General features: G+C 40.6%; 1 protein-coding gene across 1 annotated transcript in view; it reads left to right on the top strand.

The window, feature by feature from the left end:
* RIMS2 (regulating synaptic membrane exocytosis 2) overlaps positions 1-12,910 on the top strand; it is a 319,527-nt gene extending 306,617 nt beyond the window's left edge. Inside the window, exons 19-23 of the mRNA XM_010863490.1 lie at positions 4,931-5,072; positions 9,900-10,012; positions 10,323-10,424; positions 11,790-11,929; positions 12,692-12,910. Of these exons, the coding sequence (XP_010861792.1) occupies positions 4,931-5,072; positions 9,900-10,012; positions 10,323-10,424; positions 11,790-11,929; positions 12,692-12,910 (716 nt within the window). The remainder of the gene's footprint in view (positions 1-4,930; positions 5,073-9,899; positions 10,013-10,322; positions 10,425-11,789; positions 11,930-12,691) is intronic.
* The last annotated feature ends 228 nt before the right edge of the window (positions 12,911-13,138 follow it).

The raw sequence follows: 13,138 nt of genomic DNA, 5'->3' as shown, positions 1-13,138 counted from the left end.
GGTCTTTTCAAATGAGTCAGCTCTTTGCATCAGGTGGCCAAAGTATTGGAATTTCAGCTTCAACATCAGTCCTTACAATGAATACCCAGGACTGATCTCATTTAGGATGGACTGGTTGGATCTCCTTGCAGTCCAAGGGACTCTCAAGAGTCTTCTCCAACACTGCAGTTCAAAAGCATCAATTCTTCGGTGCTCAGCTTTCTTCACAGTCCAACTCTCACATCCATACATGACCACTGGAAAAACCATAGCCTTGACTAGACGAATCTTTGTTGACAAAGTAATGTTTCTGCCTTTTAATATGCTGTCTAGGTTGGTCATAACTTTCCTTCCAAGGAGTAAGTGTCTTTTAATTTCATGGCTGCAGTCACCTCTGCAGTGATTTTGGAGCCAAAAAAAATAAAGTCTGATACTGTTTCCACTGTTTCCCCATCTATTTCCCATGAAGTGATGGGACCAGATGCCCTGATCTTATTAGTTTTCTGAATGTTGAGCTTTAAGCCAACTTTTTTACTCTCCTCTTTCACTTTCAGGAAGCTTTTTAAGTTCCTCTTCACTTTCTGCCATAAAAGGGTGGTGTCATCTGCATATCTGAGGTTATTGATATTTCTCCCAGCAATCTTGATTTCAGCTTGTGCTTCTTCCAGCCCAGCATTTCTCATGATGTACTCTGCATAGAAGTTAAATAAGCAGGGTGACAATGTACAGCCTTGATGAACTCCTTTTCCTATTTGGAACCAGTCTGTTGTTCCATGTCCAGTTCTAACTGTTGCTTCCTGACCTGCATATAGGTTTCTCAAGAGACAGGTCAGGTGGTCTGGTATTCCCATCTCTTTCAGAATTTTCCACAGTTTATTGTGATCCACACAGTCAAAGGCTTTGGCATAGTCAATAAAGCAGAAATAGATGTTTTTCTGGAACTCTCTTGCTTTTTCGATGATCCAGCGGATGTTGGCAATTTGATCTCTGGTTCCTCTGCCTTTTCTAAAACCAGCTTGAACATCTGAAAGTTCACAGTTCATATTTTGCTGAAGACTAGCTTGGAGAATTCTGAGCATTACTTTACTGGTGTGTGAGATGAGTGCAATTGTGCAGTAGTTTGAGCATTATTTGGCATTGCCCTTCTTTGGGACTGGAATGAAAACTGACCTTTTCCAGTCCTGTGGCCACTAAGTATCATTAATTGAAGATTTTCTATATAGCAGGCACTATCCTAAGCATTTTAAATGTATTTTTCTTAACCCTTGCAAATTCTGGAGGTAGGCATTATTATTATCATTGCCATTTACAGTTTAAGAAAGCTGAGTCACAGAAAAAGTAGCTTGCTTCATGTCAGCCGGCTGGTACATGATAATGTAAGGATTCTAAGGGATTCAGAGAAGCAGTTGTGTACCAGGGCCCAACCTCTTCACTGTGCTCTGCTCTTTCCATCCCAGCAGTTGCTTCTAGTAGGGCCTTCCATATATTCTTACAGCTCAGTATCCTCTCCCTGAACAGCGCTACAGGCCACTCATCAGTTATATTCTGACAACAAATCAGGGAATAGCAGAGAACTGGGAGTCAGGAGACTGTGTATGAACTCTGGTCCGGTTGGTTATTTTCTGTATGGCTTCAGGGAATTTTGTCACAGCTGGGACCCTGGGATACTGTATCTGTAAAATGGGGATTGTGAAAATTCTGAAGAGGACACGTTAAAAGCAATCTGTAAACAAGAGGATTACATGCTTATTGTACTGTTATTTTTTGTCAAATGGTGGCTAGTTCTCTTTACCCTATAATAGCAGGTTTTCAAGTCACTTTTGCTGTGATGAATCAGGCATTAAATGAAAAATAGTAGATTTTTGACACTGCAAAGGCTGTGTTCTGAGGCCTTTAGGAAGTCATGTTTTCTGTGCATACCCTCATTCTGAATTTTCAGATGTCACTGAAGTTGTATGTCTTAGTTGGTGGTGATTTTTCATTCAGGCATTCTTCACCGGAAGCGAATAGTGCAGCTTCCACAGAGGGGCCAGGACTCCCTCACACCAGCTCAGCACCTTTCATGATTCCTCATACCTGTACAAAGTTTTCCTACTCTTTTGATTAATTTAAGTTGTGTTGATTTCTGCTGTATAGCAAAGTGAATCAAATATATATACTGTACATATATCCACTCTTTTTTAGATTCTTTTCCCTGTCATAGGTCATTACAGAGTACTGAGTAGAGTTCCTTGTGCTATACAGTAGGTCCTTATTAATTATGTTTTATATATAATAGTGTGTATATGGCAATCCCAGTCTCCCAACTTATCCCTCCCCCTCTTCCTCCTTGGTAATGACTCTATTTCTGTTTGTAAATAAGTTCATTTGTACCATTTTTTTAGATTCCACATATAAGTGATATGATATTTGTCTTTGACTTAACTTAAATTTAATGTGGCCATTCTGAGAATCACTCTCAAATAAAATCATAAATATTGAGTGTATGACTGTCAAGATCTACTCTTCATCCCCATCCTTTTTTTGTTGTTGTTAACATTTCATTCTTGGTTTTATGAATATGCATATTTTTTGCTATACTGTTTGAAAGTAAGTTGCAAACAATGTAAGACTTGAGATCTAAATACTTCAGCATGTATCTCCTAATGATGAGGAAATTTTATATAATATATGCCATTATCTACCTAGGAAAATTAACGATTTTATTATCCAATCTAATATCCAATTCATATTCAGATTTCCCCTACTTGTCCTAAAATTCCTTTTAGTATATTGCTTTTAGGGTTTCTTTCTTTTTTTTTTTTTTTTAAGAAACCAAAGTATACTCATAGCATTTAATGGTTACATCCTGTGATATTTTTAAATCTGGGACAATTTTCCCACCTTGTTAGTTTTTATGATATTAATTTTAAGTGATTCTTGAACAAAATCCCATGTTCTGGGTTTATCTGGTTTTGTGTGTGTGTATCATTTATCTTGTTATTCTCTCCTATTTCTGAAAACTTAGAAGATTGTTACCAAGACCTGATTAGAAATAGGTTGTATATTTTTGTCCAGATCAACCTGATAGGTGCTACAGCGATCGCCACACTATCAGTGCTACTAAGTTGGCTCCCGTGATTAAGATGGCGATAGCCAGGTTTCCCCGTGTTAAAATACGTATTCTCCTTTAGTGATTAGAACTAATTTGTAGGGTGATTTTTTTGGCTTATGTTAATATTCTTTTATTTAATGGCATTAGCATCCATTGATATGTCTTATTTGAATTATTCCATTGGAGGTTGCAAATGAGTAATTTTAACATTTTATCATTTTGTACACATATTAACTAATCATTTCTCTGGAAGGATGTGCTTTCCCTCATCTATGGACGGTGATGTATCTCCTCTTAATAGTTCATATCAGTACAACATGTTTTAACTATCAATTATCTAAAATATCAGCCTCAGTTGTAGATCACTCTACATATCTACTGATCTATGGAACTGAGTTGTAGATCAGTCATTACATGTTTTATATGTACTTATTAAAGCATTTTGATGTACATTAAAGTTGGAAGTGGAGAACAGATGAAATTTAAAGCAGTGTTTCAAAATGGTGAGCATATATTTCAAGATGTTTGATGGAAAGGATTTCCACAAGTCACTGGCAATATCACCAAGTATTTATTGATCTAAAAGGAAGTTATTAATACCGGGCAATAAAAGAACTTACCATCTCCCAAAATACTGATGATATGTATGGTCAATGTGGATAAATAGTGAGGCCTGACAGGGAGTAAATTAATCTAAGTATTTTGAGCCATCCCCCTGTTGCTGCAGCTTTAGCTGTCTCTCAGCTCCACATTCTAACCTGTAAGGTCTCTGACAATTGGGGCTGTTTCTTGGATCATAATCTGCCCAATTTTTAAGCCCGTCTCAAATCCCACCCCGTCTGTGAGCAGGAGCTCCTTCCTCCTGTCCTCTGCAGATGGCAGTTTGTACATCTGTCACATCTGCGGTCTTGACTCTGCTTCTTTCCTATTTGGCCTCCTAGTGGGCTTCCATAAGCAAACCTCCTAGTCAGACTGTTAAAGATCCTTAAGAACATGACTTGGTGGTGATTGTACTTTAGTTGCTAGGTTGTGTCTGGCTCTTTTGCGACGCCTTGAACTGTAGCCCACCAGGCTCCTCTGTCCATGGGATTCTCCAGGCCAGAATACGGGAGTGGGTAGCCATTTCCTTCCCCAGGGCATCTTCCCAACCCAAGGATCAAACCTGGGTCTCTGTGAATTCTTTACCAACTGAGCCACCTGGGAAGCCCTAAGAACATGACTATCCATGACCAAAAGCTTAAAAGCTCTTTTTTCACTTGGGAATGCTGTGTTTTGCATTCCCTATGAGAATCTCTCTGAAAACTGCCAACAGACGTGAAAAGTGTTTTCAGGCAGGGCTGTCTCCTTAGTGTAGCTTTCTTTATACTCTTTACTTTCTAATACTCATCACTCTACAAAAACAAGTTTTTCTATGAAAGTTGAAGGTAGAATTGAGGATTACTCACCACCTATTCTTTGGAAATAATGTGAAGGCCTACTTCTTTGACTATGACAAAAAGAAAGAAAAAAGAAAAAGACAGGCATAAATTAAATCTTGATTTAAATATTACGATGAAAACAAAGCTTATTTTATTCTACATAGTTTGAACCTTTTTGTTCCTTTTGTTACCTATTTGAACACTGTTTTAAATGGAAATAAAACAATGGTATTTTGTGTTTCTTGACAATTTTTTAGAAAATTTTCATCCCACTCAACAAGACAAGATTTGAAATACCTTTTCTGTCTCCTTCATAAAAGCACTTTAGATTTACGCAGTTTTTTTTCTTTCATCCGAGAACCTCAGTGCATTGGCTGCTACGTTTGTTACCTGATGGTGATGACACAACTATCACCTCTTTTGTTTTCTGTCTTTGCAGAAACCGGAGGTAAAAAGCTACGGAGCACTGTCCAGAGAAGTACAGAAACAGGCTTGGCTGTGGAAATGAGGAACTGGATGACTCGACAAGCGAGCCGAGAATCTACCGACGGCAGCATGAACAGCTACAGCTCAGAAGGAAAGTGAGTGATGCTGGCCGAGCAGTGGTCTCCTCCACGCCTCGCTGCAGTCTTCCTTCTCTCCCCCTCTCTCTGCTTTCACAGACGCTAACTCGCATGCTCCGGGGCACTGCTTTAACCTTCACTGGCTGATTTGCTGTGAAGAAAACTTTTGCTTACCTGCCACTGAGAAATGTGACATGCCTGGCTTTTTATATCAATGGACATAGGTTTGGGGATAAAGTGTTTCACTTTAAAGGCAAGATACTAAAATATAGCTGTCACAAATGGAAGTTTGCCCGACCTTGAAATGACACATAAAAACACAGCAACACTTTAAGTTCCAGTGCCCATGCCACATGTACAATGCTAATTTTGAAAATCTTTGCTCTAACAGTTATCACTAAAAAATATAGAAAACTGATACATGCTTAGTTCCATCCAGTAACAGTTTGGATAAATGTAACAACAAAAAAGAAACGCCACAAACTTTGCTGAGCCTTTCCTTTATGTAATTATCATGTAGCTTTCCCTTGACTCCACTGTGTCTGAGGTATTTTTAAGGCATTCGTAATGATTGTACAGCCCTGTCACCCACGAATTAACAGTAATTAGCAACAGCAGAGCTGTAGATGGATATGTAAAGGACGTTAATAGAGGAAAGGAGGGTTTAGTGACCTCATCTGTCATCACTATGGAAGCAGCAGATGCTTAGGGAACGTAGTGTGTAGTCAGGTTCACAAATGTGTGGCCATGGGAGCGGCTGGCAGAGTGTTGATGATTTTGCCTTAGGAATCATTTGCGTAGCATAGTTATGTAAATACAAGAGACGTATATGGTTTTCATACATCTATAAATAAGGTTATGTGTGATAATTTATGGAAGCATTAAAAATGTTCAGATTATATATTTGGGAATTAAGCTTGGGGGAAGAAACAGATTTGACATTAATAAAGGAAGTTTTAAAAGAGATGGAGAATCAAGTAAAAAAGAAATGTGCATGAGCACTCATCACTGCAAAGTGCTGTGTTAGATACTGTTAGGGATTTTAAACGTTTGAACTATGACCCCTGCACTCCAGGTGCTTATTGTCTTATTGGAGAAATGGGGTTAATACACATAAATTCACTCAACAGGTATTTCCATACCTTCTAATGTTCTAGGCGCTTCACCATGAGTTGGGGATATAAATCACACAAGGGAGCAAAACTCAGTTGCTGGTTTGACATAGGCTTTAGAATCATATAGGCTTAAATGCTAATCTGTTTTTGGTGCTATACAAATTTGGGCAAGTTATGTAATTTTTTAAGATTCACTTATTTGTTTGATTTTTTATCATTCATTTTATTCATTAATTGAGTTTAATAAGTACATACAGTATTGCAGACATGGTTCTAGTGCTGGAGATATAGTAGTAAACACAGAAGAAAAAAAACCCTACCCTTATCAAACTCACAGTCTAACAGATAAGATGGACAATAAACTAGAAAATGTATTTAAGTGCATATGTAAGAAAATCTAGTAAAATATATAATAGACTGGGTGGTGTGAGTGCTAAGGAGATAAAGGTAGGAAGAGAGATGGTAGGTTAAGGATAGGGTTTTATGAAGGACAGACAGGGAAAGGGGCACATCTGAGTAAAAATCTGAAGGAAGTTAGTGAGCTTGTGGGTATATGAAGAACATTTCAGGCTGAAGCAGTGCTGAGGCAGGAGCTTGCCTGGCAACCACAATGGGGGGGCATCCTGGGGAGTGAGGCAGAAGTGGTAAGAAATTAGAGAGATGGTGGGCAGCGGTGGATGGCTGGTGTTGTCTTTACATATCATTGCAAGGACTTTGCTTTACTCAGATTGGGGTGAGAAACCAATGCAGGACAGTGAGCAGACACCTGACATTATCTGACTTCAGCTCTAACAGATCAGTCTGGTTGCTGTGGGAGTGGAGAGTAGAAGTGGCAACAGGGGGATCGTTCAGAAGGCTGTCGCGGCAACACAGAAGGAGAAAATGATGGCTGGGACCTGAATGGTAGCATTAGCAAGGTCAATTCTGGAGGTATTGACAGGAGAACCAATAAGATTCAATAATGCATTTGATGCGAATGTGAGAGAAAGACTGTGTATTGGTTTGTTGTGCTGAGCTCAGTCGTGTCTGACTCTTTGCAACCCCATGGACTGTAGCGCGCTAGGCTCCTCTGTCCACGGGATTCTCCAGGCAAGAATACTCGAGTGAGTTGCCATGCCCTCCTCCAGGGGATCTTCTGACCCAAGGATCAAACCTGTGTCTCTTGAGACTCCTCCATTGCAGGCAGATTCTTTACCCACTGAGCTATCTGGGAAGTTTGTTAGGGCTACTGTTAAAAAAAACGAAAAGAAACAAAACACAGAAATAATACCACTTAAACAACAGAAATTTATTTTCTCATAGTTTTGGAGGATGAAAGTCTTAAGATCAAGATGTCAACAAGTTTAGCTTCTCCTGAGACCTCTCGTCTTCTTGGCCCCTAAATGGCCACCTTTTCACAAGGTCCTCACATGGTATTTCCCCTCTGCATATGTAGCCCTGGCGTTTCTTCTAAGGATACCATCATATTAGCTTAGGGCCCCACCGTTAAGACCTCATTTAACCTTCTGCTAAGTCACTTCAGTCATGTCTGACTCTGTGCGACCCCTGAGACGGCAGCCACCAGGCTCCCCCGTCCCTGGGATTCTCCAGGCAAGAATACTGGAGTGGGTTGCCATTTCCTTCTCCAATGCATGAAAGTGAAAAATGAAAGTGAAGTCGCTCAGTCGTGTCCAACTCTGAGTGACCCCATAGACTGCAGCCTACCAGGCTCCTCCGTCCATGGGATTTTCCAGGCAAGAGTACTGGAGTGGGGTGCCATTGCCTTCTCCTCATTTAACCATCAGATCAGATCAGTCGCTCAGTCGTGTCGGACTCTTTGTGACCCCATGAATCGCAGCACACCAGGCCTCCCTGTCCATCACCAACTCCTGGAGTTCACTCAGACTCACATCCATCGAGTCAGTGATGCCATCCAGCCATCTCATCCTCTGTCGTCCTCTTCTCCTCTTGCCCCTAATCCCTCCCAGCATCAGAGTCTTTTCCAATGAGTCAACTCTTCACATGAGGTGGCCAAAGAACTGGAGTTTCAGCTTCAGCATCATTCCTTCCAAAGAAATCCCAGGGCTGATCTCCTTCAGAATGGACTGGTTGGATCTCCTTGCAGTCCAAGGGACTCTCAAGAGTCTTCTCCAACACCACAGTTCAAAGGCATCAATTCTTTGGCGCTCAGCCTTCTTCACAGTCCAACTCTCACATCCATACATGACCACAGGAAAAACCATAGCTTTGACTAGACGGACCTTTGTTGGCAAAGTAATGTCTCTGCTTTTCAATATGCTATCTAGGTTGGTCATAACTTTCCTTCGAAGGAGTAAGGGTCTTTTAATTTCATGGCTGCAGTCACCATGTGTAGTGATTTTGGAGGCCAGAAAACCTTAACCATCCCTTTAAAGTTTCTACCTCCTAATACAGTCATAACTGGGAATTACAGCTTTAGCAGTCTGTCCAAAGGAAAGACAATTGCAAGGCTGAGCAATTGAAAGAATGAAGTTGCCATTTAAGCTAGGAATCCTCTTGAGAAGAACAGAGTTTGGTTTTCTGTTTGTTTTGGGGGTTGAGAGTCAGTGTGGGACAAGTTGAGTTTTGATTGCCTGTTAGACATTCAAGCAGGTAAGTAGAGCAGTTAGAATACAGGTCTGGGACCCAAGGGAGAAGCCCAAGCTGGAGATGTCAGTCAAGGTAATGTCACTACAGACAATGTTTAAAACCTTGAGATGGGATGAGATTGCCAAGGGAATTGGGCCATACAGGGAAGAGGTCAAAGGATTGAGTGGCTATATTTAGTGGTAGAACTAGCAAAAGAAACAGTGAAATAGCTACAGAAGAAAACCAGAAGACTACAGAGTTCAGGAAGCAAAGTGTTTCAAGTGAGAGGGAGTGATCATTTGGATCAAATGAGACCAATGTGTTCAATTAGACGAGTACAGAGTATTAACAATCAAGATTTACCACTCTGGTTATTAGGTAACCTTGATCAGAGAAGTTTTGGTGGAGTAGAAAAAAACAAAGCTTGGAAGAGAGCAAGGGAAAACTGAGTACAGTTTCACTAGAGAATAAGAGGAAAGAAATTGGAGATAGGGACTTCCTTGGCAGCCCGGTGGTTGACATCGAGTTTCCAAAGCAGGGGGCACGGGTTTGATCTCTGGTCGGGAACTAAGATCCCACATGCCTGTGCAGTGCAGCAGGGAAAAAAAAAAGAAGAAGTTAAAGAAAGTGAAAAGATTGTACATAGAGACATCTCTTTGAAGAAATTCCAGGGAGAGAAATGAGATTGTAGCTGAAGAGGAAAGGGTGTTGGGAAAGGGATTTTTTATTTCTTTAAGGAGGAAGAAATAGTGTGTTTGGGTATTGATGGCAGTAATCTGAAGGCTTTCTTCATTGATGAAAATGGATTATATAACAGACTGTCTCGTAATGCAGCTGAGAGATTCAGTATGCTCATGCCAGTCACAGAATAAGTGCTCAGCGTGTAGGAGTGCTGTACGTAGAACTCACAGCTCATGCCCTCCGGACAAGGAAGAGAAAGGCACACAGACAGAAGTGTGCGCGCTGTGCAGGACGAGGGCTGCTGGAGGAGAAGGAAGGAGGGCCATGGGGGTGCAGGGGGCGCTTGGGATCCAGTTAATATGTGACAAAATGGCGATACCAACTTCTCCTGCCACAGGCAAGGGGTTAGATGGAAACAGGAGTGGAGGGTAACACAAAATAATCCTGTGTTGTTTGCTTTTAGTCTGATCTTCCCTGGTGTCCGCTTGGCCTCGGATAGCCAATTCAGTGATTTTCTGGATGGCCTTGGCCCTGCCCAGCTAGTGGGGCGCCAAACTCTGGCCACACCCGCCATGGGTAAGAATTTCTGTCATGTGATTCGCTGTTTCCCTTTTAGCTTATTGAAAAATCACATTCCCCAATTTCATAAGATCTTTAGGAGTATTATCCGGAATGAGTATCTTTAACAACATAAACTTAAACTTTTTCCATTTTAATTTATATGCTTTTTAAAGTAAGAGATCACTGATACATTTTTAAATATATTTGAATGTAGGAAAATACATGGGAAATGAGCCAACAAGGTTAAACCAAGATCTGACACAAGCATTTTTCCATCTGCTTTTGTGTGTTAAGGCCTGTTTGTTTCTTCCTCACTCCCTATTAGGTGACATTCAGGTAGGAATGATGGACAAAAAGGGACAGCTGGAGGTGGAAATAATTCGGGCCCGTGGCCTTGTTGTAAAACCAGGTTCCAAGACACTGCCAGGTAAGAACAAAAGAGATTTCTTCTGTTACTGTTCATCATCTACACTTTGCAATTCAGAGACTTTGTTTTTGAAGAGATGCTGAAAACTTTGTTTTTAGATAACCAAGGGTACTGATAAATGAGTCAGTTATCTGTAGTAGTTTGCATTTCTCCTGAGTGAGCACCCAGTCAGGGTGATCTGGTGGGGAGAAGTCATTAGCTAATAAGTACATATGTGGTAGAAACCCTGCAAAATAAAAACTATCACACTTATGTGCATGTCGCACAAAATGAATTACCTAAGAAGTTCTTGTTAGCTGGTATTTTGTGTTATTCTGTTTATCTGAGCTTCAGAATTCTCCTTAGAAATCCTTAGCATTCTGGAATTAGAATAAATATAGATAGATATAGGTCCCCAAAATAGCATAAACCCATAGACGAAGGACATTCTAGCTAGAAGACTCTTACTTCCTGGAGTGTATAGAGAGGCACCATTATAAGTTTTTATTGCAATCTCACATTTTGTACCAAAATATTATAATCCAAGGTGCTTAGAGCCATAGGGAATGCCAAAGATTCCAGATGCCTGGTGCAGAGATGTAGACAACTTCAGACCTGATGTACAGAACAATTCTGAAACTTGGTTTCTCACCTCAGCACCTCCACTGAACGAATTGTAATTCTGAATCTCTAACCTAGAAAGTTCATGTTGTTACCCGGTGCTGCCTATTGTACAACTTTGCAGTGCTGAGTAAGACAGTTGTGTTCATAAAGGTCTCAGAGTTAGTCACCTGATTGCTAGAAAGAATACCGCAGTTCGTACATGCATGAAAATGCTTTTATAAAGAGTCTGTCAGAAAAATATCAATGCATGGTATTTATAATTAGTTGCCTCTTTCCAGCTAATTTGAACATACTACATCAAATCCCACCCTTGTCTTGTACCCACACCATCAATAAATAAGCCCTTTGGAGTGATAAATGCTCCATGGGGACGGGTAAAACAGTTTGATTTTGAGAACGTTTAACTAGATTTATGAATTGACACATGAAAAACTGCGTGAGACCTCTTTCTTGGATATTGTTTGGGACCAGAAGGATTTCTCTTTTAAAAGCAGTATATAAAACCAGTTGATGGCAAAACAGTAATCAACTCAGAGGCTGTGTTAACTGCCTAAAACTACCTGAATGACTGATATCTAATCTATTGTTATCTAATTTATCTATTGTTTATCTAATAATTTTGACATAATGTGGAAAGGCCAGTGATTTTTGACTGCTGGCTCTTTTAACCTGTGACTAAGCTGTGGCAGGTGTCATCCACAAGTTGGGTGTTCTGTAACCAGAGCTCATCACTTAACTCTCCTGTGTGTTTTCTTTCCCAAGCACCATACGTAAAGGTGTATCTATTAGATAATGGAGTCTGCATAGCCAAAAAGAAAACAAAAGTGGCAAGAAAAACGCTGGAACCCCTTTACCAGCAACTATTATCTTTTGAAGAAAGTCCCCAAGGAAAGGTTTTACAGGTATTTATTGAATTATATATTCCTTACCTAAGAAGGTGTCTTCATGGAGTCAAACATTCTCTTCCAGTCCTCTCCCCAGCTGAAATTCTTGGGGAACTTCCAAGCAGTGGCCAGTGCTATAAAGCTGTACACACTAGGGAACTATGCTGAATGTAATAAACCATAATGGAAAAAAAATATGAAAAAAAGCCAACACAGTTTCCTTAAAGTGAACTATAGACTTGTAAACCCCCATCACACATTGGCTCTTATCTTCCTTAACGGCTTAGGATCCTAACACTCCTGTAGAGTTTTCCGACTATACCTTTGAATTCCAGTAAAGATAACTATCCCAGTAATTAAATACAACTACATAACTTGATGTTTGATGTCAGCACATTGTATGAAAGTTGCTCAGTCGTATCCGACTCTTTGCGACCCCATGGACTGACTGTACAGTGTATGGAATTGTCCAGGCCAGAATACTGGAGTGGGTAGCCATTCCCTTCTCCAGGGTATCTTCCCAACTCAGGGATCAAATCCAGGTTCCCTGCATTACAGGCATATTCTTTACCAGCTGAGCCACCAGGAAGCCCAAGAATACTGGAGTGGGTAGCCTATCCCTTCTCCAGAGGATCTTCCCGACCCAGGAATTGAACCGGGGTCTTCTGCATTGCAGGTGGATTTTTTGCCAACTGAGCTTTCATTAATTGATTGTATTTTGGTTTACAAGCTCTTACATACATGATTGTACTGACATTGCTCTTTTAATTTTGCCAACAGATCATTGTCTGGGGAGACTATGGCCGCATGGATCACAAATCCTTTATGGGAGTGGCCCAGATACTTTTAGATGAACTGGAGCTATCCAACATGGTGATCGGCTGGTTCAAACTCTTCCCCCCTTCCTCACTAGTAGATCCAACCTTGGCCCCTCTGACAAGAAGAGCTTCCCAATCATCTCTGGAAAGTTCAACTGGACCTTCTTACTCTCGTTCATAGCAGCTGTAAAACTGTTGTCATAGCAACCAGCGTTACAAAAAAAAAAAAAAATCACAGGTCGCAAACCCTGGTAACACTGCATGCTTAATGTTGTGTCTTCTGAGCCTGTTCCTAGGGATACAAAGCGATCCTGTGTTCTCAGAGGAAGTTGCACACATTGTGCCCTAAAGGAGGCCCTCAGGTGAAGGAGCGGAGCTATGAAGAACTATCAGGTTTGGGGTTCAGTAA

Source organism: Bison bison, unplaced genomic scaffold (assembly GCF_000754665.1).
Source record: "Bison bison bison isolate TAMUID 2011002044 unplaced genomic scaffold, Bison_UMD1.0 scf7180017864491, whole genome shotgun sequence".
NCBI lineage: Eukaryota > Metazoa > Chordata > Mammalia > Artiodactyla > Bovidae > Bison > Bison bison.
This window is presented reverse-complemented; position numbering and strand designations above follow the sequence as displayed.